General features: G+C 57.1%; 1 protein-coding gene and 1 long non-coding RNA gene across 8 annotated transcripts in view; both read left to right on the forward strand.

Moving 5' to 3' along the window:
- The first annotated feature begins 213 nt into the window (after positions 1–213).
- Positions 214–2,015, forward strand: LOC116963604. The gene is made up of 3 exons (XR_004408300.2): positions 214–309; positions 607–756; positions 1,887–2,015. It is a non-coding gene; the product is annotated as an uncharacterized LOC116963604 (long non-coding RNA).
- A 1,976-nt stretch (positions 2,016–3,991) lies between these two features.
- BAIAP2 (BAR/IMD domain containing adaptor protein 2) overlaps positions 3,992–27,425 on the forward strand; it is a 46,251-nt gene continuing 22,817 nt past the window's right edge. For all 7 annotated transcript variants that reach the window (XM_042802357.1, XM_042802354.1, XM_042802351.1 and 4 more), the window contains exons 1-5: positions 3,992–4,131; positions 13,309–13,384; positions 15,404–15,490; positions 26,804–26,865; positions 27,211–27,282. In XM_042802357.1, coding sequence (XP_042658291.1) covers positions 4,060–4,131; positions 13,309–13,384; positions 15,404–15,490; positions 26,804–26,865; positions 27,211–27,282 — 369 coding nt within the window. In that variant the 5' untranslated portion in view covers positions 3,992–4,059. The remainder of the gene's footprint in view (positions 4,132–13,308; positions 13,385–15,403; positions 15,491–26,803; positions 26,866–27,210; positions 27,283–27,425) is intronic.

The raw sequence follows: 27,425 nt of genomic DNA on the forward strand, positions 1-27,425 counted from the left end.
GGAGAGGGCTCACACCTGACTGCGCAGCAGCAGCGCGTCAGGACTCTGATGGGGAAGCCATCTGCCCAAGACAAAAAGTACGGAAATTTCCTGGTAATCTCATTAACAAGTTGACACTTGCAGGTAGGCGCCTGCCCTGAGCCGGGCTGTTCGCAGGGTCACCGAGGGCTGGCGGGGTTTATCCTTCCCTTTCAGCCCGTATCAAAAAAAGGAGGAAACGAGAATGAAGGAGCAGCCCGAGGCGTGGTGGTGCGGGGAGCGGGGCGGCCTCCGCTCCGTCCCCGCCGAGGGACCGCGCTGGACAAGCAGGTGAGTTAGAGATGGAGGCGGCTTCTTCCACGGGGCCCGGCTGCCTGCAGAGGTGCCCGGTTCCCCGCTCAGCCTCTCCTACTCTGACACTTCACGGAGCCGAGGAGCGAGCAGCGGCCGCCCGGAGCCGTGCCCGGTAGCAGATCACCCGCCGAGCCCCCTGGCAGAAGTGCCAGGGGGGATGGCGAAAGCCGGGGGGGGCTGTACCTCTGCGTCCACCTCTCCTGGTGACACATCACATCCAAAGCTGAGGGATCACAACCCACCTTTATTTTTCCTCTGTCTCCTGTGTCCCAGGAGGCTTCCCTGAGGCGCTGAGGATGCGGCAGCTCCCGCTGACCCCATGCAGCATCATTTTCGCCGCCCTGCAGCCACCTCCCTGCCTCCATCCCCTCTCCGGGCGGCCACCGCCATCCCCCAAACCCCACGGAGGCATTTTGGCGAGAGGTGAGCACCTCGCTGGGAACCCAGAGGGGTTGTTGGCCGTAACAGTCCCCGCGTGCGGCCGCCGCGGCCCCGGCACGATGCTGGGTCCCTGCGCCGGGGCGCGTGACCCGGCTGGGAGAGCTGGCGTGACGCCACGCTGGTAATTAAGAAGGAACCTAATGAAACTTCGAAAATAGCACAATTTCCTCCCCACACCTGCAGCCGAGCGGGGTGGATTACATAAGTTGGTGTTGCCACAGCAACTTCACTCCACCCCGGGCTGGAGGTGGCCGGTGCCGCGTTTGTGCCGATGTGCTGTCACCCCGGGGAGAGACCCCGATTTTGCAAAGGGGGGGGGGGGGATCGCCCCAGGGACGGGTGCCAGCTCCGGGGCTGGCAAGGCTGTCTCTGGGTCGGTGAAGGGCTGCTGCCTGTTTATCCCACGGGTGGTAAAGGTCTGGCGTGGGGGGTTTCCCACATTGCACCCACCAGGTTTTGCTCCTCCGGCACAGCCCCCGCGGTGGAAAGGGCCTTCCGAAAGGGAGCCCGAGAGGTGCCACGGGGATTTAGGTAACCTGTGAGGGACTGTGCCACCATGGTTACCCTGGGCACGCTCCAGCTGCCGCCGAGCCCTGGGGAGTGAATCACCCTGACAAAAAGACAGCTAGCAACAAAAAAAAAAAAAAAAAAAAAAAAAGCGAAAAGCAATCAAGGCAAATGTTACGGCACGAGGCAACGGCAGGTTTTTCCTGCCATGAATTCCCAGGGTGCTCCGGGCGGCAGCTCTGCCGTGGGCTCCGGCACGGCCCCGCAGGCACGGGCAGCACGGACCGGCCCCGGGCAGCCATTGCCAAGCAAGACTTTTTGACATGGGAAAAGCCAAGGGCCACTATTATTTGGCAAATCTGCCTCTTAAATGTGAGACTAAGAAATCACTGGCTGCTCCCAGCCGCAGACTCACTTTGGGAGCAGGGGGGTGCGAGGGGGAAAGGTTTTCAGTACTCAGATTTCCTGGGGATAAGGAGAAGCAGAGGATGGGAAGAAAGTGGAGCGGCTGAGAGCAGGCCTAAATGCAAGAGATTCTCTGAGGGTCGTCCCCAAAGGCCTCTTTTATTATGAAAAATTACAAATCCTTTTATCTTCTTCACCAGAGGAACAGCTTGTTTGAATTGCTGGGCTGTCACACTGGAATTAGATGCAAGAACCCCCCACATCCATGACGTAGCGAAGAACTTACATAACGTAACTAAAAATAAGGTGATGGGGATGCGGATAGCAGCACTCTTTTCCCGGACGCTTGATCTGAAATCCTTCGCTGGCACTGGGAAGCCAGCGAGGCGCCAGTGTCCGGCCGAGGGAGCAGCATCGTGCCAGAGCCGACCCGCCCGGCCGCGCGGGATGGAGGGGGCTCGAGTGGGGAAGGGGCACTGCGAGGTCCCTGCGTCGGTGCAGGCAGCCGGGCATCCCTCCTGGGAGCGTCTCCCGTGGCAGCCTTGTTCCCAGGCCCCCCCCCCCCGAGGTTACATCCCACCCCCTCTTCTCTTAATCAGCCACGGAGGGAAAGGGTTACCCGGCCGCTCTAGGAAAAATGAGAAAAAATCCTTCTCAGGGGTTGCAAATTCTTCCCCGTCCTTTGGAGTGTGAAACCTCTGAGGGGGTAGAAGCCAAAATGGGACCCAAATGTGGCCGGAGTGAGCGGCCGCCTTTGGTGCCCCCGGCTCCTCGCCAGAGCGGGCAGCACGAGGGGCGTCGAACCGGGAGGTTTGGGGCCGAGGTACCGCCTGGTGCTTGGGCTCCTCGTGCTCCGAACTGGTGGAGGAGATGACGGAAGATGCCGCGCTCAGCTGCTTAACTGTTTCACCACTTCTCGGGGCGGAGAGGAAGGTGAGGAAGGCTTGGCCCGGAGATGATCCTCCTCTGTACGGCCACAGGCACACGGAGACGTTACCGGCCACGCACAGCCCCCCTTTAACCACGGGTCACCCTGCGGGGAGCAGCGGGGGGGCTGTAAGGCGAGGGGATGTGGGGCGCTGGCTCCAGGACATGGCCCCGCTCCTCGGGTCCCTCGGCACCTGGGCGAAAGTCGCTGCCACCAGCCCGGGGGACGGGAAGGACGGGGATCCACAGCTTTGCTGTCCCGCGGGCGGCCAGGAGGGCTGGGAAGGGATTCCTGGGGGAATTGCGGGGTGATGAGCTGTGAGTCTGGTTCTCCCAGCTGGCCAGGCGGTGGGACAGCGTGGGGACAGCGAGGGGACAGGCAGGGGCTGCCTCTCCTCCTGCCCGGGCTGCTCTCCCTGCGCCGGGCTCTGCTCCGGGCTGCGCCCAAGCACCGCGGGCTGTGCCGGGCCGTACACTGTGGTGACGGCTCATCCCGCCGCTGCTCTCCCGGCCAGCGGCCACCGTCCTTCCCCGTATAAAACCGACACCCAGCAAACCACCGGCTGCTCTTCCTCTTCCAGCTGCTCCTCATCCCATCCACCCGGCACCGCGCAGCTGGGGAGGGGGGCACAGCACCGTGGGCGTGGGGGGAACGGCGAGGGTGTGGGGTACAGCAGGAGCTACGGGTGAGGTACCTCAGGGATGTGGGGTACAGCAAGAGATGTAGGGTGGGGTAAAGTGGGGGTATAGCGTGGAGTATCGGGGGGTGTAGCAGGGCGTGTAGGATAGGTTATGGGGCATAGTGGGGGGTACGGGATGGGGAATGGGGAATGGGAAGGGGAGGGGGAATGGGGTGTGGGAGAGGGAATGGGATGGGGAATGGGGTATGGGAGGGGGAATGGGGTGTGGGAGGGGGAATGGGATGGGGAATGGGGTATGGGAGGGGGAATGGGGTGTGGGAGGGGGAATGGGGTGTGGGAGAGGGAATGGGATGGGGAATGGGAAGGGGAATGGGGTGTGAGAGAGGGAATGGGATGGGGAATGGGGTATGGGAGGGGGAATGGGGTGTGGGAGGGGGAATGGGGTGTGAGAGAGGGAATGGGATGGGGAATGGGGTATGGGAGAGGGAAAGGGGAATGGGAGGGGGAATGGGGTGTGGGAGAGGGAATGGGATGGGGAATGGGTTACGGATGGGGGCACGGCAGGGAACAGTGGGTGGGTTATAGGAGGGGGCAGAGCACGGAGCATCCCTCCCGCCTCCCCCTCAAACCCACGCCGCGCTCGGGCGCTGCCCGGCCCAGCCCGGCTCCTCCCCGCGGGGCGGGCCGGGGCGGGCGGAGGCCTCCGGGAGCTGATAAAAGGTGGCGCGGCCGCTCCTCCGCGCTTCTCTCCGCGCCCGCCGCCCGGCTCCGCGCCGCTCCGCGCAGCCCCCGCCGCCGCCCGCCCATGGTGCTGCCCGGCCCGCCCAGCATGTCCCGCTCCGAGGAGGTGCACCGGCTCACCGAGAATGTCTACAAGGTGAGCCCCGGCAACAAGTGCCGCCCGGGTTTGGAGAGGCGGGGGTGTCCTTTAATTTTAATTTTTTTTTTTTTTTTTTTTTTTCCCCCCTCCCATCCTTCCCATCCCCCGCCGGGCGCGGGCGGGAGGAGCCGCCGCCGGGGACCGGGGCCGCCCCCGCTCCCTCCCGGGGTTGCCCACGGAGCGGGGCGTGGGGAGCAGCCCCGGGCACCCCGAGGTCCCCCCCCGGCCGCTGCGCTGGGGGGTGGGGGGACTGGGAGCCTGCGTGGGAATTTGGCTTTATCTCACGGGCGGTGCTGTCCCCAAATCACCTCGGTCCAGGTTTGCGGCGGCCACTCGCTTTCCTGCAGCAGTGAAAGCGATCCAGCCTTCTCTGTGGCTTGATTATAGCTGGAGTTTCTGAATATCTCGATGGGGTTTTTTTGCTTTTTGCTTTGCTCCCGGTGCCATGAGAAAAATAAAATAATTTATGTGCGTTAATTTTCCTCGTGAAGGAAGTGGTTTCTGCTCTGCTGAGTCCTGTGCTGGAGTCTAATAAAACCTTTCTAGCCTAACACGTAATGCAGGATGTCATTTGTTAAACTGGAAAGCTTGCACGATTTCCTGCACTTTAAGTGGTTAGATAGAGTTACCTGGGAGCACTGAGCAAGAAAAAAAAATTATTCAATCCTCTGGTAGAAAAATTTAGTACAAAAGGTACCAAGGTAGTGAAGTTCTAAAGTCTTGGGGTTTGGGATCCTGGGGCACACCAGCTGTTCGGAGGGAGCTAATGGCACCCAAAATCTCAGCTATTCTGGGCGCAGAGCACGTCTGCGACTGGAGCTTTTGGTGTTTAACTACAGCTGGGGCTCCCGCCACCCTCTAAATGCAGCTGATGCACCCGGCTGGCTGCTGGGTGCGCTTGACCTTGGGCAGAGCCTGGCACCGCGCTCGGGTCACCCTTTCCCTCCCACGGAGCCCCGTGTTTGGGTGTCACCGGAGCTCGTCCCCCCCGGCTCCAGCGACAGTGTGCTGGGTCTGGGGACAGTCGCTGGGAACAGTTTCGTCTGGGTGACTCAGTTGTTGGTTGAGGTGTGTTGTCCTCGAAGAACTGTGCTAATGACAGGTTTGTGGAGCAGGTCACCGTTCCCCTGCGCGCAGCCCCGTCAGGAGCGTGCGGGGCGGCCCGTGCCATCGCAATGACTCTGCTTAAATGAAGCTTCCCCCCAAGAGACGAGGGGTGAATGCTGGCTGGGCTCTTCTCTTGCCTCTGACCATCGGCTTCGTTGTTCCCGCGCCACTCAAATGGAGCGGAGCACCTTTGGCCCGGAGCAAGCGGCTGCGCCGGCTCCATCAAAGCTGTGGCTGATCTGGCTGAAGTGCAGAGGGTGCACGGGGGCCTCTTGGCTCAAGAGCCAAAAGTGGACTCGAGAGGAGTCCAAAGGTCTCCGTTGGTTAGTGAACACATTAATATTTTGGCGGGAGCAGCCAGGGTGTAGGGAGTGAGGACGTGGAGCTGGAGGCAGATCTCCTGGTCTCGCCCAACATCAGGGTCTCTGTGCTGGAGGAGGATGGTCCTGACTCCATTTGCATTTCCTGCCATGAGCGAGGAGCCTTTTCTCTGAAGATGATGATGCTTTTCTTGGCCCCTGGAGGTGTGTGGCATGGGGTGTGTGTGGGAACCAGGTGTTTGCCTGTTTCTTTGAGGACTTGTGTGACCTGGAGCCCGGCGCTAGGGCTGGAGCCTCGGGGACTGTGTGGACTCTGCAGAGCTCTGCAAGCTTTGGAGCCTCCCAGTCCAAACCCACCCCCAGTGCTTCCCATCCCCATCGCCCAAGTGTGAGTTTGCTTTTCTGGCCTGTAGCCTTGAACGCTGCTGTCAGGAGAAGACAACCCTGGGGAAGGGGGACGATGCTGGGGAGGTTTGGCCGTTGCCTCCTCGCAGCCACCAAACCCCAACCCGCAGGGGCGCGGGATGGGCGGCTGCCCCTCGCTTTGCTGCCAGCTGCCACCGTTGTCATCTTGCCGGGGTTTCGGCAGCACCAGGGGGTCGAGCCGGTTCCCCGCGAGGTCTGGAGCAGGGGGGAGCAGCAGCTCTCGGGCTGCTCCCCATGGCAGGCACCCTCTCCCGTGCAGGTTTCCCCGAGGCGTTGCTGCTCGGGGAAGGCGTTGCTGCTTGGGAAGCCCATTGTAATCATTTTCCAGAACCAGCGCTCGCCCTCGGAGTGACTGTGCTAATGAGATGGTGGAGGAGCTGTCAGCCACCCCCTTGCCGATGCTGCCACTACAGGCAGCTGCCTACACATGTGTAGTAATTACAGAGGGAGACGGAGGCTGCTGGCACCTTCCGCCAACGTAATCCCACCTTCCCTGGCACTGATTCACCCGCCTGGACCCCGGCGCAGCGGCACGGATGCTGCAGACCTGGAGGGGTGAAACCTCTCCGGCTGCGGGCGCAGGGTCGGGCGGCTCGGTGGCGGGGCAGCTCTCCGGGCTGCTCCCCGTGCCCCGCTCGTCCCTCGCACAGGATTGTCTGTTTGTAGAAAGGAGGGGACTGGCGATTCTTCTTTCCCCCGAAGACAAATCTGTCTCATGACAGGTTAGATTATTGCTGTTTACAGGCTAACCTCCATTTCATTTTAAAGCTATTTCTTCGTGTGGAAGATCGTTTTGCAATGGTGTATGAATAGCTCCATGTTTGAAGAGGTGTTCGCTTAAAAACACCCCAAACTCAAAGCCTAATTGTCTTGCACAAATGCAGGCATAATTCCTGATAGTCATTTGCTACACATCAGCTGTAATAAATGTTATTGCCGGCATAACAGCCTCTTGCCTCATTATCTCCAAGTCCAGAGGGAAGGGGAGTGATTCTTGCTCAAGTGAATCAGAAGGGAAATTGTGGGTGGCTTGGTGTGTTTGGCAGCGGAGGGATGATGCGGTGTGACAGAGGAGGAAGGAGCTGGCCCCTGGAGTCAGCCTGTGCCACCCCTGAGTTCCAGGCACTGTGCTCCCCGCTGTCTCTGCACCCCAGATCCAGGAAACCCGCTGGCTGGGGGCCGGGGCTCTGCGCGGGGCGGTCGGCGGCAGCACCCTGCTCCTTCCCCGGCTGTGAGTGCGGAGGGTGGCAGAGTGGAGGCCGGGCTTTGTCGTCCTGGCATGAGCAGGGCTGTGGGGTTTTTAGCGGGCCACACGCTTTTGCCAGAGTTGTGTCTTTGCCGGGTCCGTTTGAAGCGAGGCTTCGCTGTGGATTCGGCTCCGGGTCCGGCGCTGCCCCACGGCACGGGGGGTGGTGATGTGGGGCTGCCCTCACCTCCATCCCCTCCGCCTGCAGGCTGGGAGAGTGGTTTCTGACCTCCGCTGGGGTGACGCATCTCCAGGCTGTTAAAACTTGTGCGTTAAGAAGTGTTATAGAGCAGGTATCTCCTAACTGGCCGGAGGTGCTCCAAGATGCTGCTCCCTGGGATGGAGCTTCCCCTCCGGTGCCTTGTTGCATTGAGGCTGCTCGTGGCTAAACTTTTGCTGCCGTCTTGCAGGGCCGGGTCCGGCGTAGGCCAGCGCATGTCCGGCGTCTCCTGCGCCCAGCTCTTCCAGCCCCTTGGTGCGAGGTCTCTGGGGAGGGGGCTTGGGTGACCCTCCCGGCTCAGCAGCGGAGACCCCAACCCAGGGGGGCTGGGGACAGGTCACCCTCACAGGGGTGACAGCTGGTGGGTACTGACGAGGTGTTTCCCGGTGGGTGCTGGGGGGATCTGCACCCTGCAGGAACTCATTCCAGGTTCCTTCAAGCCCAGACCCCAATTACAAAGGCATTCGGAGCTCTTGCCCTGAAATTTGTGTCCCTTCACCCTCTGACACAATAGCTAGTAGAAACTAAATGCCCTTAGATGGGGACTCTGGGTTTTTTTTTTTTGTTTGCTTTTATCCCGATTTCCTTGTTGCTGAGTTCTTTCTCCAGTAACAATTGTTCATGCTCTCTGCCTTTCGGGGCAGGACCCCGTGGGAGCGGTGGCCGGAGGACAGTGGCTCAGCCCTTCCCGCCGCCTTGGGAGCGCGCGGCGAGGTGGGCTTGCTGGTGGCGAGGGAGGGATGCTGCCAGCAGCTCCGCTTGTGAAACTGCTGCTGCTGCGTCGTGTGTTACGGTGCACCGAGGTACCGGGGGCTTGGGCTGGCCGGGGATGTTCCCGGCGGCAGGGTTGCGAGGTGGGGGTGTTGCCAGCAATTGCAATCAGCCCCGCTAACGAGTCGGGCGAGGCTCCCCTCCCAGCAGAAACTTGGCTCTTAAAACTACGGGGCTGTCTTCTGGTGGCCCTGAGCGGGAGGAGCGGAGATGGAGGCAGCACTGGGGTTTGTTTGGGCATTAAATATTAATACAGAAATAATGAAGCCGTTCCTGGAGCAGGGGTGACCCATTTGGAGACTAAACTTCCTTATAGCTGAGCAGCTTCTGCAGTGTGACTGTGGTGTGGTGGAGAGTCCCATGGTGCTGCCCCTTCTGATGGCACTCATCATGGTCACGTAATGCCCTGCTGTCACCCATGGGTCGCCCAGGAAAGCCGTGGGTGCCAGGCTGAGCCCACCCACCCGTGCCACTGGGCAGCATCAGTCTTGCAAGGAGCCATCGCACCTTACTGCTGCATAAGGGCATCAAAGAGTGGGTTTAGGAAAACACTGAAGTTGTTTTTTAGCTCAAAGTCCATCGCTTGTGTTCGCTGAGGTGTCAGGGACGTCCCCAGCGAGCGCTGCCAGGCTGTCCCTACGAGGGGGGTGGCTGGGAGAGGAGCCCAGGGCACAGCCTACGCTGCGACCTTCGTGGCGATGCTCGTCCCTCGGTCAAATCCTGGCGCCTCCTCGCCTTGATCCCCGCTTGTCCAGCCCTTCGCCGCGTTGCTGCGTGGAGGAGAGGCTGGATATGAAGTCTGGCTGGAATTCCCGCTCCGTAATCCGGGCAGTGTGTGCCAGGGAGGTCCCACCCCAGCCCGGCAGGGATGCGCCGCGCTGGTGCTGCCGGCGGTGCGGAGCCCGGACCGCGGCTGCCGACCATCTCCTGCCCCAGCAGAGCAAAGGAGCACCTGCTTTTCGTTGTGCTCTGTATTTGGTTTTAGAAGCTACCTGGAAGGCTGCAGGGATGTACCTGGGGAGAACTGCACAGCCTGGTTTTTAAATTTTTCTTTAAAGCCTTTAAGGAGGCGTCGCGCAGGTCTTTCCTATGCAGGAGAAACCTGATATAACCTCAATCAGCTCCATTTCCAGCTTGTTCTTGGGGAGGACATACTTCTACTTATGAGCTGACCATTACAGCATCGGAGCAGCCCGTAGATCCTTGCTGCAGCGTGGAGTGCACTCAGAGGGGGAGAGATGGGGAGTTTATTTTCTGTTGCCTCTTCCCCCCCCCCCCCCCCCCCCCCAATTCATCAGGGCTATGTCCTGGAGACCTCGTGCTTTGCATTAGTTTCATTTTTGGCAGCTGAATAAAGCCGTGCCAGTCCCTGAGAGCTGAGTGGTATTACCCAGGGAATTTAGTGCAGTGGAACAAAGCAAAGCCCTTTCAACCTTTAGCTGCCAGGTTTTTTTGTCTGTGTTTTTCTAAACTCTGCCCAGGCGGCGCGTGGAAGGCAAACAACTTGTGGGTGGTGCTGATGGAGCAAAATTTGAGGGAGAAGGAGATTTGCTTTCATTACCAGAATTTTGCTGAGTATCGACTTTGCTGTAGTGTCCTGCCAACCTGGCTGCTCCTCGCCAGCCGAAGGACAGCCCTGCCGAAGCCCGGGGGGGCATCTCTGCCCTCCCTGCTCGGGGGGGCCGGGACGGATGCAGCGTCACAGGAGCAGTTACAGCACCTTGCTGGCTGACTTGAGGGTGCGAAGCGATTGCTTGTTGAGCATATTGCTTGACATAAATATGTTTATTTTTTGGTTTATCTCCTTAGCAGCTGGTAGCTTTTCAGCTTCTCACCTGGAGGGGGAATGCGAAGGTGTGTTAGTTCTGGAGTCACCTTCCTTTCCCACCCTGGGAGTGAGAAGGCGGCTTGAAAAACTATTTTTATCTCTGTAGTGAAGAGCCCTTTTCAGTGCACTCATCCTGCCGGGCTGTTTTTGTTGGACTCTCCAGACAATGTCTTAAAAACATTCACTTTCAGCAAACTTCCTATGCTTTCATGAATTTTATTTGGCCAGCGAAATCACCTCCCTCCGCTTCTTCAGCTGATCAGTGGGACCCTTTCTGGGGGCTTTTTTTCCTCTTTTTATTGCTTTAAAATAGCTGTTGGGCAATGGGGAAGCGGGGTCCTGCCCTGGGCAGTGCTGGCCACTGTGGGGGCTGAGTCGTGCTTTAGTTCCCTCCCGTTTGGGGAAGATGTGCTGAATTTTGGAAGGGGATTTCCTTGCATCTGTTCCGCCACGTCCATCCCCACGCGACCAGTGGACCACGGGAGCAGCTCAGCTGCTCTAAGCCTTTGGGCATGGTGCTGCTCTCCATCGCTGCGGGGACGGCCGAGGCTCACCCGTGGTCGCCCGGCGGATGTTGCTTTGTCTGCGGATCCTATTCTGTCATTTATTTGCTAAGCTTCGTCCTTCAGGAAGATATGTTTGCATAGGCACTGCTGCAAAAATAATTTTATTTATATATACATGTGTACATATACATAAACACTTACTGTACTTAACCTAGCAAACTGTTTAAAAATTGCTTCCCCACAGAAATTCTGCCAATATTTCTTCTGCATAAATGTTATTCAGCCTCAGACGGCTCAGGCTGAGCTTGAGCGTGGTGGAGGCTGTAGCCATGGCTCTGCCAGCAGCAGGGACGTGTCTGTGTCCTTGTCCCCACGACGGGCAGTGATCCCACACCTCCAGCTGCTTCGTGGGATAACACAGGTAGATTTCTGACCTAAGTAAAACCTGACGTGGGAAGGATGGAGCAATCCTTGTCAGTGTTAATTAACTCCTGTGCAATTGTCTCCTACAATTAGGGAAAACAACTCGCTACATGGCTTGTTGCTACAGGTTAATTTTCTCCTTTCAAGCTGAGCGTGTTCATTAAACGGCTCTGCGCTGCCCCAAAGCAGCTTCCCTGCGCGCTGTGTTGCTGTGCAGCTTGACCCGCAGCCTCAATTAGCAGGGAAGTTTCTTGTTAGCCTCACGCTTGCCTTGTCAGATCTCTGCAGTCATTTTCTGTCCTTTGCAGGGTCGGGACTGGTGCTGTGGGACGGGCCCGGGAGCGGCCGGGGCGGTGGGATGGTGGTTCTGGGGACATCGCGGCTCCCTGCTGCGGGAGCGGGGCTGCTGCCGTGTGCTCCTTGGAGGATTAAAAGGGTTTCTCTTGCCAGCAAAAACCAGCACCTTGGTGACGCCCTGCCTTGACGGTGGCCTCCGAGCTGGCGTCCTGCGCAGGTCCCTGCTCACTGAAATTGGAAAATGGCTGTTTTGAGCCGGGGGGGGAAGGCGCTGGCTGAGCCTCGCACACGTGCGCCCAGGGAAGAAAATTAAACTGTCACGCTCTCCAAAGGCCAGGCAGCAGGAACTTGGGATAAAAATGCCTCAGGCAGAAAATGAGCTTTATAGCGTTTGGCCAGCTTCGGATGAGGTTGGCAGATGCTTAATCAGCTTATTTGCCGTAAGTATCTGTCTGTCGTCTTGCCTCCCTTCCCCGGGATGGGACGCTGCCAGCAGCGCGGCGTGGGGGGGTACAGAGCCCTCGCTTCCCTGGGGAGGGGGAACACCATCCGTGCTCGGGGCGGGCGGGGACACGTAGGCATTAAACTTAATTTTCCAGTGGTACCCTTGGCGGGAGGCTGTCGGAACAGGGTGGGGGGCTGTCCCCGAGGTGGGGCAGGGGCTTGGGACAGGCTCCGGGGCTGCAGCCGGGCTCAGTCCGGGGGTCGGATTTGCCGGGAGAGAATGGAGATTTTGTTGTCTCTGCCACAGCTCGGCTGGGAATCGGTGTCTGGTTTTAGAGATGCTATCGGCGCCAGGGATTGAATAGCTCTGGCAGGGGAGGGTCAGTAGCTGCTGTGCCAAACGGACAAAGAGCCGTTCTTCTTTGTGATCCGATTATTCCTCCCCCCACCACCCCCATGTTTAAATAAGGACCTTAAAGCGAGGGAGGAAAAGCTGTCAGACAGCGCTTCTGGTGTTCACCGACACCCTAATTTATGCATTTATAGGCAGGTGGAAAGTGACACCAAGTGCCTTGAGACCGAGGTGTAATTCCTTGCACATGGCTTCACGTCGGTGGGGACGATGGTGGCTTTGTTTTGTCTTCAGCTCCTCGGGGGTTATTCCGAATATCACTCTTCAGCTCTTCTTGCTGGTCCTTGATAGAGCAAACTGATGCCATTCTCCGAGGTCATCCCAGGAGCGGGATGTCACCAGCCATCATCTCCCAGAACTCGGGTCAACTTGGCAGTTGGCCTGAGGGCCATTGTCTGCTGTCTCAAACAGCCACTTATGGTTATTATTACTATTACGGTCATATTTGCCATATCTGATAATTTTCTGGTTTGGGGCATTCGCTTATCTCTCACGGCGAAGCACCTGCACAAGGCACCTGGCACTGGGACACTGCAGAGCCACCTTGTTATTGACCCTCTGCCTCGTGGTGTTCAAAACCCAAGCTTGGTCTTCCTCAGTAACACTGCGGGATGAAGGGAGGATGCCTGGGGGCATCTTCCCACCTGGTGCCAGGGCAGAGCCAATGGAGCTGGGGCTGGGAAGAGCCCTCTGGAGCGGTTGTCCTTGGCGAGGGGTGAAGGTACCTCCAACATGCTCATAGAGAGCAGGAGGAGGCATGGCTCGAGGTGGTGGCAACGGGTTGTTGCCTTCAGCTGATGTTCAACATCCCTTATCGTAGCGTGTGGTTTGGCGTTTGGCTACTTCTGCACTGTCTTCATCCTGTACTTCTGATTTACCCAAAATAAGAACATTTGCCCTTCCAGGTCAATAGGGCCATTGCTTTTGTGCATTATTTGCAAGGCATGGGTATGCTTAAGGCTTCTTGGTGTAAACCCACCATCTTCTTGCAGGCGTTGGGAAGCTGAGTTGCTGAGAGGTGTGGGAGGGGTTGGTTTTTTTTTTTTTTTTTTTTCTGCCATCACACTGATGAACACCCAGTACAGTGTGGCTGCCCCAGGGGAGTGTGGAGCTGCTCTGTCCAGCTCCCGCGCATCTCTGCTAACCCTTGATGATGTTCTTCTTTTTCCTCTAGACGATCATGGAGCAGTTCAATCCCAGCCTCAGGAATTTCATTTCTATGGGGAAGACCTATGAAAAAGCCTTAGCAAGTAAGTGAAACTGCACTGCTGATGTGTTTTATTGCTGAAACCCTGGGGGCTGCAAGGCTGGTGGGGGTTTGGCTGGGTCTGGCTGGACAGCGTGGCCAAGGAAAGGTGGAAGGGGGTGCTCTTTGTTCCCAGGGGAGGAAGCTGGGGAGATGGTTCCTGGACCCCGATGCAAGGCTCAAGGCATTAGGATGTGCAAGGCATGAGCCTGCTGCGGAGCCACGGGTGTGGAAAGGATTCGAGTGATAAAATGTTGGGTAGCACCTGATAACGCATACATCTCCAACCAGCTTATCTTTCAGTGTTACTTTAAAATATTTAGAATTAAGAGTGTAAGTTCTGCTTATAGATGTGTTATTGAAATCTTCAGACTGCCCAGAAGAATGCATTGCAAGAGAAGGAAAAAAAACTAAAAAAATTGGTGGCAGCTCTTGTTTGGGAATACAGAGACCTAATGGGAGGTGTAGGTTTAAATGCTCAGAAATAAAATATGAATTGATAACAACCAAAAATGGACTATTTTGACTTAAAATGACTTTGCATACTGCCTGGGTCCTACTTGGCTCAGTTTTAAGAAGGTTTGATGCAGGCTTTGTTCAACCCCAGAGGCGGCTGCTTGCTTTTGGGGAGGGCTCTGCTCGCTTCAGAGCTGCACTGCACATGTCTCTTGAATTTTGTTTTGTAATTGGTTCAGTGAAGACGCCTGTAAGGGAAGAGGCTGTCATAATCTGAAGCCAGTGGAAAAAAAAATATTTTAGTGTCTCATGTTCTTAAACGCTGGTGGTTGAAATGCGACCTTTGGGAAGGATCTGTGCCTTCTTGCTTTGTGCCTGGAGCACATTTTATTTTCCACAAGTGAAATGAGGTTCCTGGACGTTTCAGTGAAGGATCTTTTAAGGTGCAGCTGTCCTGCTGCTCTCGGGTACAGCGCTCCCCTGCCCGCTGCTTCCTTGCCAGTTCTCAGCTGTGTTTTGAATGAGGTTTTAATGGATCAACTGGCCGTGACGTGGGGAGTGCCCCTCCATCCCGCTCCACTGCGCAGGGGCTGTGGACTCTGCTCTCCCAGGGATGGGGCACTTGGTACACCCTTCCAAGCAGCAGAATTTCCCAGCTGTTCCCAACAATGCTGACGAAGCGGGGGGGTCCGGGGGGGTGGTCCATGGCTTGGGTGTGCTGCTGCTGCGGGTTCCCTGCTGGGGCTGCACTTGGGTGCCGCGGGGACGGGAGGAGAGGCCGGGGCCGCTGCGGGGCGAGAGGTGGCACTTGGGACCGAGCTTCCACGTGCTCCTCTGAAATGTTATACGGATAATGCAGCTTTTAATTTCTCGGGTGGTGGAGTCCTTTTTATAACGTGCTGTTTTATCACAGCTTAAGTTGGGCACGCTGTAACTGCAGCGTTTTGAAGACAACCAGTATGATCACTTGTTTTCTATTTTTCTCACATCCCTACTGTGATTACACTCTGAAGCCCAACATCTTCCTGTAATTTTTAAAATTGTGTTTGGTCATCCTTTGCTTTGGATCTCTGAGCTTGTAGGGGCAACTGAAGGAAGTGTCTTAATCAGTAATTCTTGCTGGAAGAGGCTTCAGCACATAATATGATGGTGTTGAGCTAAAGCTGTACAACATGTTCTCGTGATTAGAGGAAACCCCCTGCTTATCTGATTAAAGTGGAGTGTGTAGCTGGAATGTCAACAAACAAGACTGAACTATAATGAAAGTCTGTGATATTCAATTATTCCACAGTGATTTTTCTGAGCGGCATTAAGCAGGCTGATGGTTACTCTGGAATGAAAACCACCCAGGTCCTGCACGTACCTTTTTTGTCCTAAATTGTCCTGTAATCTTGCTGCTCGAGCTTTCTTCTTCCTTCACTCATATTTCTTCTGTTTGTTTAGTCCCTCCCCATGGGGTTAAGCTCTTTGAAGTAATGTCTATTTTAGTGTCTAGCATCTCCTCAGTGCCAGAGAAGTTATAATAGCCTTTAAAGACAATATAACCTGCATTTTTTGATGCTTTTAGGTATGACTTACGCAGCAAAAGGATACTTCGATGCTCTGGTTAAGATGGGAGAGTTGGCCAGTGAAAGCCAAGGATCTAAAGAATTGGGTAAGTCACCAGTTTACTGCTAAATGGTGTCACAGTCCGGAGCAGGTTCTGAGCACAGGAGGGAAACCAGATTTTTGCTGTTGGAGATAAACTCAATGTGGAGCTGATCCTGCCTCATGTGAATGGTAAAAATTCTGTGTTTACTGTTAATGTAGCTTTAAAAAAAAGAAAAGCCTGCTATTATTAGTGTCAGGGTTTTGGGGCATTGTCAGCTTGTGGTGTTGGCAAAGAGGAAGCGTTTGCAGAGAGCGGCTGCTTTGGTGTTTTTGCCTTGCTCTGCAAAGGAGGGACGAGCACTGGGCTCTGCCTGGGTCTGAGGCAGCGGTGCTGGACTCAGCCTCTGGAGGGGAGGGGGCGGTTTGGGGGTCCTGGCCGGGGCTGGGGTGGGGTGGGGGGCTGTGTCCACCCCCAAAACCCCGCTGAGTGTGGCAGAGCTGGCGCAGGGTCGGTGGAACGCTGCGGGCGTCTTGTATTTACCTGCTCAGCCGACCAGAGTTGCGACAGAGCTCGCGGGCAGCGATGCTCAGCGTCTCCTTCCCCTTCCTTCCTCTTACTCCTCTGGTCCGTCACTCGGGAGCTGCTTTTCCACTCGTCCCGTTGCCCGGGCATGGCTCCCGTGTTCTCCCTCCTCGCTGCTGTTCTGCCGCGCAGACGTGGTTTGAGGCGGCTCTTCCCCCGGCTCCCCCCCGCCCCAGGGATGCTGCAGCCCCTCGTTCAGGCTCTTGTGGGGCTGAGATGGGGTTTGGTCTTGTGGCCTTTGCAGCCCCAGGTGAACGAATCCTCCTCCCGCAGGTCTGGCTCACCAGATCGCTGTGCTGGGAGATGGCAAGCCGTGCTCGTTAACGCGAGCTCTCCGAGGCAGTCAATTAGCAGAAAAGAGGTTGAGCTGAAATGGCTGTAAAGGCGGACGAAGCGATGGGTGAGCAGCCCCTCGGGGGGGCCAGGCTTCGGTTTTGCCGTGTTGTGCTCGGTGTCAGACACCCCTCGCCCCACCAGCGGGCTGCTCCAGCCCAGCTCGGCCGTGCACAGCTCGCTGCCTGCGCCTGAATTTTGATGGGGAAGCAGCAAGTGTCTATGGAAACCGATTCTATCGCTTGGATTAAAGCTGCCTATAGCAATCTGTTTCTGTTTAATAAATAAAACAAGAGAGCCTTGTGTGCGATGCAGGCAGCGACTGAGATTGTGAGGGCTGTGCAGACCTCGCTAAGGGCTTCCTCTTCTGCCTCTTCGGGGGTGAAAGATGCAGCAGCTCTGGCCCCCTGGACGTGAAAGCTTGGGAAAGCCTTATCAGAGGCAGGAGCCTGGGGACTGCAAACCCTGCCTCCCCTTCAGAGCAGCCCCAGGCTTCGCTCACGACTAAAACCTGGCTTCGGTGTCTTCTGGGGGTCCTGCTCCCTCGCCGAAGGATGGTGGTTTGACAGCAGGCATCCTTAGTGCCCTCCCACAGTCTTCCAACGTGCGTTTGGTGTGTGGCATGAGTATTTTGGGGTTGGTTTAAAAATGTTTCCGAATCACTGTGCCTTCTGCTCTTGGTGTGAGCACATTCGAGGGAGGATCCTGGCAGCTCCTGCTCAGCCCAGAGCTGTGATGAGCGGCTGTTCCTCAGACCTCTTGCTTTGTTGATCTTGCTGATATTTATTGTGGCAGCTGCTCCATGCAGAGGAAAGTTAAGATAAAATTTCTGGCTGCAGTTTACTGGAGCTGATAACAGCTGGGGACACAACCTCCTTCCAGCGGGATGTGTAAACAGGGGCTGAAAAATATTTTAGATTGGTGCTGCACTCGCCAAAGGTACAGCTTTTCCTGGGAACACCTTTACCTTATCAGGCCCTGTGCTGTGATTGCTGATAGCGCCAGAAAGGAGCGCTGGGGTCTGGGTTATTTCATGCCTTACCAGAGGCTGCAGCAGATGGGGATGTTCATAATCACCGCTTGCATTAACGCTGTGCTGCCCTTGCTCCCCCGTCCCCGTGCGGGGGGTCCCTCCCTGGGTGACAGCACGGGGAAAGCTGCTCCGAGACATCAGGCAGGACTCCAGGATGCTCTGGTGGGGGCTGCAGCTTGCATCTGTTTCCAACCTCCAGAAAAGGATCTGAGATTTTTCCTCCCCGCCCTCCTTAACCCTTTCTTTTTCAGAAAATCCACATACAGATGTGGATTTCTGGGACAGTAGGTGTCAAAAGAACATAAAAATACCCAGCCCCCATGTTTGAAAGGTGATGAAGGCAGCCACATCGGTCCCTAGCTCTCCTGCCTGCGCTGCAGTGATGCTGTCTGTGCCGGGGGGGGCTGGGGGGGCTCAGCACCCCCCGGGTGGTGCAGCACAGAAGCCTCATCCTGGGGAGCTGGGTGAACACTCCGAGGCTGCTCTGTGCTGGGGGAGCTGCTGGGGCTCTGTCAGTGGGTGACCCAAACCGGCCGTGTTCTCCTGTCATCTTCTCTCCGATAGCCCTTGTGACTCCAAGGAGTCACTTTTTCAGTTGGGCGCTGGAGAGCTGCCTGTCCCCAGCTGTGTTCAGCCCTGCCGGCTGTCTGGGGTGACTTGTTCTGCTTGGGGCTGACTTTTTTTAAAAAAAAAAAAAAAAAAAATCCTGTGATTATAGTGATGCTGCACATTTGTCTCACTGAAAACATCTAGCCTGTCAGAGCGCTGCCTCCAGGCTTAAGTCTCTGCTCACCAGCTGCTTAGCACTTCACATTTTTTTTGTAAATTCTCCATCAGATTTTACCAGCTGTGTGTAGACAGGATAATCCTGGGTGGTAATGGAAAACCTAGCGATAATAAAGCACTTGAGCTGTAATCAGCTTTGGCTTGAGTTTACACAGGAGTCTGAACCCCGCTGCTGAGGTTTGGGGTGCTCACAGTCTGTTTTCTTGGATTTTAACTAAAGTGATGCTCTGACCAGGTACGGGGTGTGGCTGCCGGTTGTCCCCACACAGAAGTTTGCCCCGAGTTTGCTCCGTGCAATTCCATGTCGGTTTAGCCGTTTTATGCTTTCAACAACCTGGGCAAATCCTTCTGTGCCTCATGAGGAGCTGCAGCTGCTCCGTGCTCCAGAGCAGCTCCCAGTGCCATGCGGGAAGGGGGGGATGACCCCCGTTATGGGCCCTCCCCGGGAGCTGCTGGGCGCCCCGGAGGGGTCGCGGCCAGGCTCGGGTTGCGGTGGCGTTCCCGGCAGGGACGGCAGGAAAGCTGCTCCTCTCCCTGCTCTGGGCTGCTGCCCGCTTTCTGGCACTGGGAAGATTAGACCCATGCCCACAGTTCCTCTTTGAGAGAGGCTCCTCGTGCTGTTCTTCACACCTTCCGTGGTTGCTGCGGTGGCTTTTGGGAAGCTGAGAAGCTGGTGTGGAGGGCGTGAACGCTGCACAGTGAAGGCTTGCTCCAGGCTGGATCCGGGAACAGCTTGTAGGCACTCCTGAGGAGCTCCAGTCTCATGAGTGCGAGTGCTTTGGGTGACTTTGGCCCTTGTCCAGCTCCTGCTTAGGTCCCCGAGATGCTACTCAAGGTTTCTTTTGTCCCCCTTGGAAATGAGGCCGTGGCAAAGTCCTGGGAAGAGTTTGTCTCCGTGGAAGCCTGTGCCTGGTGAGTGGAGCCGGAGGCAGCTTCCACGGGGCTGGGAGCGCACGGGGATGCTGGGGCTGAAGAGCATCTGCAGGAGACTCCACAGGGCTGGGGGTGGATTTTGCTTAGCAGTTGCTTTTCTCGAAGGTGGTCCTGAATTAGTGAGGGCTGCTGTGCCTGAAGCATGGTGCTATGAAAAGGCAAGACATGCAGTAATTAGTCGACCATTGCTGAGCTGAAATGAGCCTCTGGTAGAGAATGGCTTTCTTCCGATACACAGTTTGCACAATAAAATCAGGACAGGTGGCACATTGGTGGTCCGGTCTTTGCTGCGGAGCTGTTTTGTGTCGGTGGAGCTTCAAGAGCTTGAAACCATCTCCATGCAGCTTTTAAAACTCTGAGGAGCATCACGGAGGGGTGCGGGGTAGAGTCATCTCCACTGGGCACGCTGTGCCCCGAGAAGGTGCCTGCGGTCGGAGCTGGGCACAGAGCCTGATCCTGTCCGTGGTGCTGCCATCGAGCCAGGGTGGCACCAGCCTGGGACGTGACAGCTCCTGGAGAGGAGCCGGCCAGCCTGGTGGGATGCCCACGGCTGCCGGGCAGGTCAGACTCCAGTCTTCGCTGCAGCAGCTCAGTCTGGGCTGGCTCTTGGCGGCGGGGTCTGTAGGCTTTGTGTTGCACTGAATCCTCTGGGGACAGGGATTAATCTGTTAATTGGATTTGCAGTTGTTTTGGGTAGCTGCTTCCTGAAGCAGCGGAGATGCAGATACAGATCCCGCGAATGTCAGAGGTCGTCGCAGTGTTCGGTGTGTGACCAGGGAACCGCTGGCGGTGGCCGTGGTGCCCGAAGTCTGCGGGGGTCCTGCCAGAGCAGCGCCCAGCAGAAATGCAGCTGAACTCCAGGGAATATTTGCCTGTGGGTGACTTGGTGTCCCTGCAGTGAGGTCCCTCTGCCCGTGGAGATGAGCTCCTGGGTGGGAGAGCAGCGGTAATCTTGTTGCTTGATGCTTTTAAAATTGGACTTAACGATGCACGTAATGGCTTGGGGGTAACAACCTTGTGCTGCTGCTGAAAGAATGAATGCTCCGGACCTCCGTTCCACCTGTGATTCTGTTAAAAGGCCTAATTTGCCAGACAAATTATTCCAAAAATTCAGGACTCGGCCTCCAAGCAGTGTAGTTCACTTAGGAAAGGAACTTGTAGGAATGGGCTTGCTAAGGGTGCAGAAACATGAGAAAGACCTTTTGAAAACGGCTGCCTGCCTCAGAAAGGGTCTCTCTACTGTCTGCGTTGCCTTTTCACTCCCTTCCAATCCTCTGGTTAAAAGCAGACTGCCATAGCAGTAGGCTTGTTCTCACCAACCTGTGTTTGGGTAAGTAATGGTGGAGGGTTGTTAAATGAGCATCTGCGAAGAGCATGTTGCCTGGCTGGAGTTTCTAACGCGTAGCAGCTGTGTGTAACGTTCGGGTTTCACCTTCAGTGCTGACACCTTCGAGTTGCCTACCTGCTGCGGGCACCGAGCCCGGGCCGAGCTCCCGCAGGGATGCTCCATCCTTTCGGGCAGGACGGAGGGGCCACGTGTGTGTCCGTGGGCTGGGCTTTGCTGTCCGTCGGCAATGCTGGGAGCTTGGCAGGTTTTTAGGAAGGGGCACAGCTCGTTGTGTGGCCAGCCCCGTGTCCTGGAGGTGTTTTGCTTTCCCCCCCCCCCCAATCCAGGACTGCTGGCAGGCAGGATGACCGGTTTGTGTGGGTCCGAGCTGGGTGGCTCCAGGCTGGGGAATGTGATCTCTGTGCAGTCGTGGTCTCCTGCGCTAATTAATCCTGTGTCACCAATACAGCTGCTGCCAGAGCAGCTGGGCACTGGGGACACACTGGTCTGTACATCATGATATGTCATGGTGGAGATAGAGGATTTGTACAGGTCTGGGATCACCCAGGTCTCTAATCTGTCTGTGGTGAAGTGTCAATGGCAACTTGCTTGAGTCAGAGTGCCTTAAGAACCTTTTCCTTTTTCCTTTACCTTGTTTCTCAATAAATAAATAAAAAAATGTCTTGAGCTTTGAGCTGGGTTGAAGCAGAGGCTGCAAACAGAGCTGATCATTCTAATGCTGATGAGTTGCTAATACAGCATCAACAAATCGGTACCATCCTTTGGGGCTGTGATAAGTGAAACCCTTTTGAAGAGGAAATAGATGAATCAGCACAGAGAAAGCTGATTGTTTCCCCACACTCGTATCCTTCCCCCTGCACACACAGATCTTCCCCCCCAGTTGTCTTGTGATTGAATGGCAGCGCTGATGAGTCGGAGCTTTCCTGTCTGGCTGAGGTGTTGGGCTGTGAAATGCTGCTCTTCATGGCTCGAGGGCTTGTCCGTGGCATGTGCTTGATGAACTTGGATCAAGATACGTTAATATGAGGAAAGCGGGTGGGGGGGGAACAGATTGCAGAAGTTTTTAGTAGAATGCTTCTGGCTTAAATCTGGCTAGGTCAGATCTTCAGCACGTGGCATGATGTGCGAGCGGAACTATTGCCAGTCTGTGGTTACAGGATGGGGGGAGGCAGCTGGGATGTGCCTGAGCCATGACCGTGGGAGCTGGGGGGGCGGGGGGGGCAGGCTTGCTGCTGGTTACAGTGGTCAGTGCTGCAGCTGCTGGAAAGTGGAAGATGTGAAACCGGGCAGCGTGCAATGCTGAAAGAGGAACTGGGAACCACTGGGCTGAGAGCCTGCTCTGCCGAGGCCGGTGGGCAGGATGTCACCCTGAAGCAGTGCTTCTTTACTGTGCACAAGGCTGATGCTCTCCACCCCACTCCCCACCCTCCCCCCAAAAAACAGAAAAAAAACCCAAACAAACAAACAAAAAAACCCACAAACAAACAACCAAAAACCCCCACCAAACTGGTGGAGCTCTCCTGCCCAGCAGGCACCTTTGCTCAGCAAAGTTGGGGAGGAGTGAAATGGGTGCCGGTGTCGGAGCAGCACCTGGGGCAGGGACCTCCTGGCCCCTTCTCCTCCAGGCCACCCACCTGATGGTTTTGCATCTCCACCTGCCCTGGCAATGTACTGGTGTGGGTGCATCCCCTCCCTGGGTTTAGGTGTTGCTTGGCATCAAAGGGTTCAGCTAATAGCATTTAACCAGCCACTGAAAAACAGATTTATTTTTTTTTCCCCCTCTTAGGCTTCAGGAGCTCAATTTGCCCTGTTACTGTCTGTTGATTTTTCTCATTAAGGAGCTAATATTCCTTTTCTGCCAGCTTGGTTACTTCCCTCGAAGGCACCATCGCCTTTCCTGGCCTCCCTTAACAAAAAGCAACAGGGAGAAGCCCAACACAATGTCAAATAGCAGAGGAGCTGACCCCCTGGACTCCCTATTTCATCCTTTTGTGCTCTCTATTTGGGATCTGCAGCTCCAGAGCAAGCGATCTCGATGGAGAGGGATGCCAACAGTGCTGCATCCTCCACGCTACGGGAGCCAGGAGCGGTGCTGGGGAGGATGCAGTGCTGTTTGCTTGTCAGAGCATCCCTGCTGCCGAGCTGCTGCCGGTGGCAGCGGGACCCCGGCGCCCGCTGCCCTTGCAGGACAGGCTGGGTTGCTTCAGCGCTGCGCAGGCACCAACATGCTCTGCCCCGGAGCGGGTTGGCTCCTTTGCCGATGCACTGTTTGGTGTTTTTATTAAAAAGGGCTTGTATCTAGCTTGAGAGGAACAAAAAAAAAAATAAATCTTAGGCTCTGAAAACTCAAAAAAGCAGAGCCCTGTGAGATGGGTTCCTACTGCTCTGCCTTCTGGAGGGGCAGCTGGCTCCTGCTGGGCTTGCGGTGCCGATAGCAATGGGAGGGATGTGGAACAACCTGTTTGCCTGTTCCTGGCTGGGTGTGGTAGGGAAGGGCCCACAATAGCCCCTATAGTTCTCCCAGAACGATACTGTGAGTCACACAGACGTAAATAGCAACTCCTCCTTGCCTGTTTGTGCTTTGCAGCCTGCGGAAAGGTGTGGGAGCCCCGTGCGGGGCAGGTGAAACCCCCGCTCTTCAGTCCTCCCCTCCCCTGTCTTTATTTTTGCCTCTCGGCTTAGGCGAGGCACTTGACCTTGGGTTTCTCGACCTATAGGATGTGCATTTTGGCAGTAAGGCTGCTACGGTGCTCGCGCTCCGTCTCCAATTGACACCGTGACCCAAGTTCTCTGCCCTGCTGCACAGCGGTAATTACCGTGTTTAATTTACAAATACCGGTGGTAGGTGATGCAAAACGCCCGTGGCGTGGGTGGCCGGGCCACTGCCAGGGTGTGGGCTGTGGTCCCGGCCCTGCCGCCCAGCTCTGCTAACGCCTTGCGGTATCTACCGTCAGCACAACGCTGCCGAGCCCCTGCCGAGCCAGGGTTTGAAATGTTTAGGCTTTCCAACTCCCGTCGTATCTCTTAGTCACAGTTTAACTTCTTCCCTTCTGCCACGCTGGGTTAGTCTGAGCGGTTTCAGGGTGAAATGTCTGTTAATGTCTAACAAGGTCCGTAGGTTGTTTTTTTTTTTTTTTGCAGTGGCGAAGCAGCTCGTGGTGCGGCGGTATCGGGGTGTCAGAGGTGCTGCCTGTGAATTCACACCGTGCTGCAGCTACTATTTAAGGGATTTAATTCGAACCCTCCTGCTGCCCCGCGTGGGCTCTGTGGGAGAAGCGTGGAGCTGGTTGGGCTGTCCCAGCGTGGGGAGAGGCTCCGGAGGAAGCTCCCGAGCCCCCGGGCAGGCATCCAGCCGCCTTCCTGCGCGGTGCTCGCCTCGAGCCGCTCCGGGTGCTGGGCCGGCAAAGGCACCGCAAACCGGCCCCGTGGCGGGGGAGCACGCTGCGGGGGACGGCAGCACCCCCCTCGCCCGGGCTGGGATGCGGAGCGGTCCTGGGAAAGGCTCCGCACCGCTGCTCGCTTCGATGCGGGGCTGAAACGTCCCACGCTCTCGCGGGGGTAAGAGCCAGGGCGGGAGGAGAAAGTCTAAGCAAAAAGATGCCTATCTGAGAGACACACCGACCGCCCTGGGAGCTGGGAACGGGCTCATTCCCTGGGTGGGGGCAGAGCCCGGCACGGGGTGGGGGGGGCTGGCTGCACCCAGTGCTGGATCTGGGGATCTGTCGGTTATTTCTGAGCGCCCTGGTTCCCGCTCTCCGGGCGGGTTGGGAGCCCAGCGGCAGCAGCCCTCGGCCAGCCCCGCACCAGCTTCCTCAACCCGGGTTCCCACTCCGGCCAAACGGGAAGCGAAAAGGAGAGGGGGTGGTGTGAGCTTTGGCAGTAAGAAGCGAGCCGCCCTTGCCTTGATATGCCCTTGAAAAAGCGATCTCGGCGTTACGTCATTGCCTCCTTGCCGTTGGGAATTTGTGCACTTCCCATGATTGAGCTCTCGCGGCCCAACTGGAGAGCGATTTCCTGGCGGTCTTGTGGCAGTGACCTCTTGCCCGGACCTCCCCGTTCACGCGTGAAGCTCTTCACCGCAGACGTGTGTAATCGCCGCGGCCGGGGGGGCCGCTCCGCTTCGCTCAGCGGAGCGGCTGTAGAAGTTACAGCTGGCTCGGCGGCTGCAGGAATTTCGGCACACGGTTTCCTCCCCGGCGAAGGAGCCGTGTGGTCCCCGCCTCGCTTTGCGGGATGCTTTGTGCAGCGCCGGTCTCTCGAGAAGCCGAGCAGGGGACGCGGTGTCCCTGGTGCCAGTCGGTGCCGCAGCCGGTTCTGTTACTGCGTCGGCCCCCGGCGGAGGGGGCTGGTGCCCGCCAAGGACAAAAAGGGGATCGGAATCGAATGTTTGCAGAACGTTTCGAGACACGGTGTATGGTGCAAAGTACGAATCGCTCAGGCCACAAGAGCAAAGAAACGTCGGGCCAGGTTGTTCCCGATCGGCCGGTGGTGTTGACACTCGGCTGGCGTACGGCCCGCGGGGGGGACGGGGACGGGCTGACCGGGCTGGGGCTGGCCCACTGTACACCACTGCTTTGTGCTGAATGAGGGTCCCGGTGGCTCCCGTGCCCCAGGGAGACGCTGGTTTGGCTCATCCCAGTCTCACTGGAGCTGAGGTTTTGTACAGAGGATGCAGTTGTCCTGGAGCCCGGGATGGGACCTCTCCTCTGCAGAGGACTCGCATTTTCCTTCTCTCCCTAAATACCCCAAAACTGCAGCGTCCGGGGCCAGGGCCGGGCTCTCGCTGGAGCGGGACAGGAGTGAGCAGCCCCTCAGGGAAGCGAACCTGGGCTCCGTGTGTCTCGGCTGCTGGGGGGGCCGTGCACGCTGGGGAAGGGGGGCCCACCCCTGGGTGGGATCGGGGCTGTGGCTGCTCACCCTCATGTCTCCAGGGAGTTCCCAGGTTCAGCCCTGCCCAGAGCCACAGCCTCGGGAGGGTTGCACCTTCTCCTCCCGCATGTCCTGGGGCTCCAGGGCTCCCTTTCCCATTGCATTTCCCACCCCTGGGGCCGTTGTTCTGTCCTGTAAAACCCCACGGATGTTTTGATGGGCTGTACATCTGGGGCTTTGAGTTATCCCAGGCGCTGCTCGGCTTTTGGTAGGCTAGGATGAGGGACGCTGCTTCCCTTCGGGTGGTTGGGGGTTCCCAGCCACCACTGCCTGCGGGGCCTGCCAGGGCTGAGTCCTGGCACAGGAGCAGCTCGGCGACACGGCTCCTGCCTCTCGGCTGACAAACGGCTCCATGTAGGCTGGAAGCCTCCTGGGAAGCTGCAACCCACCACGCTGCAAGTAAGAGCTTCCTAACTCAGCCCTTACAAATAGCTGACGGGGCTCGGCTCTCCCCGAAAGCTTGCTCTGCTCCGGAGATGGTGCTTTTAGTCGAACGGTAGCACTTGGCTCAGCTCCTAAAAGATGCTCCCGCAGCTCCCGTGTGTGTGCCTGGCTCCAGCAGTCCTGGGGCTTTTGCTGAGGCAGGACGCTGCCCTTCCTCCCAGGAAAAGCGCAGTGGGTGTGGGACTTGATGCATTTTGCATTTGAAAAGAAAAATTAAAGGAAGAGACAAAGCAGAACCAGGATCTGTGGGCAGCCGTTCCTGGGACTGACCGGCGGCGTTTGCCCGTGCACGGCTCAGCTGCCAAGGTGGATTGGGTCCAGTGGCTTTGAGGCAAATATCAACCTGGGGCTGAGCTTTGCAGCTCCGTGTCCTGTGAGCTGGGCTGAGTCCCAGGGCTGTGGCTATCTGCTGCCCCGCTGCTGAGGGAGGGACGTGGGTGCTCCGTGCTTGGCTTTGGGCTGCGTGCATGGCTAGGAGAGCATCGGAAAAGCTCCTGGCTGTTACCCTGCTATTTAGATTCCCCTCTCGGTTATTAGTGCAGCATCTCTTGCCTCCACCTGCTCCCTCCAGTATCTGGGCTGTGAATCAGGTCAAGATGAGGCACCTTTCTTGGTCTCATCATCTCCAGCTCCTTTGCCACGTCCCTGCGGCCAGGCTAAGGGCTGGCGTGGGCAGAGCCATGCCGTAGCCGGGGTGGCCGATGGCACGGTGGGTCGTGGGTAGGGCTGCCCCTGGGTGCTGGGGTCCCACTGCTGCTTGTCCTTGTTTCCCTTCGTGCTACACAAGATGTGTGTGTTTATCCAAGTGCCTCAGATGAGCATCTGCTCACCTACAGCTCCTCGAAGTTGGGCACCGGGGGTGCCCCAGGAGCACCCATGGGTCTGGCTCTGAACCCCTCCCTGCTATTGGGGTGCCACCTGCCCCAGCCCTGGGGTGTTCCCCCACGCTCAGGGCCTCAAGCCCCCTCCCCACGTCTTGTCTTTGCAGGAGATGTGCTCTTCCAGATGGCAGAGGTCCACAGGCAGATCCAGAACCAGCTGGAGGAGATGGTGAGTGCCCTGGCCCGGGCATGCTGGGCTCTGCCCGGCCACAGGCTCTGCTGGCGTTGCAGCTGAGCAGAATGGTTTTCCGTGTCTTGTCTGGGCAACACCAACCCCTCTGAAGCAAATCTGCCGAGCTGCAAAGGGTCTGGTCTGCTCGGGCATCTGCTTCTGCCCTGCTGGGTCCCCCTCTGAGCATCCGTCTGTCCCTCACTGCTGTCACCCTCTGCTCTGTCTGTCCAGACCCTTCCTCTGCCTGCCCTGGTGCTCCCTGGGCAGTTTGCCAGCCCTCACCAAGGAACTATGTTGTTTGTTTGTTTTTTTTTTTTTTTTTTTTTTTCCTTTTGCCTGCAGCTCAAGTCCTTCCACAACGAGCTCCTGACGCAGCTGGAGCAGAAGGTGGAGCTGGACTCCCGGTACCTGAGTGTGAGTTACAGACTCGTGTTGTCTGGCAGCACAAACATTGGCTCGGGCATCTCCCACTGCTGCTGCCCAGCTCCCCCCTCGCCCAGCTCCCCCCTTTGGGGACGCGCATGCCCCTGCTGGGATGGGTCCCCGGCCATCGCCCT

This window comes from Tyto alba, unplaced genomic scaffold (genome assembly GCF_018691265.1).
Source record: "Tyto alba isolate M040663 unplaced genomic scaffold, T.alba_DEE_v4.0 Super-Scaffold_39, whole genome shotgun sequence".
Lineage (NCBI taxonomy): Eukaryota > Metazoa > Chordata > Aves > Strigiformes > Tytonidae > Tyto > Tyto alba.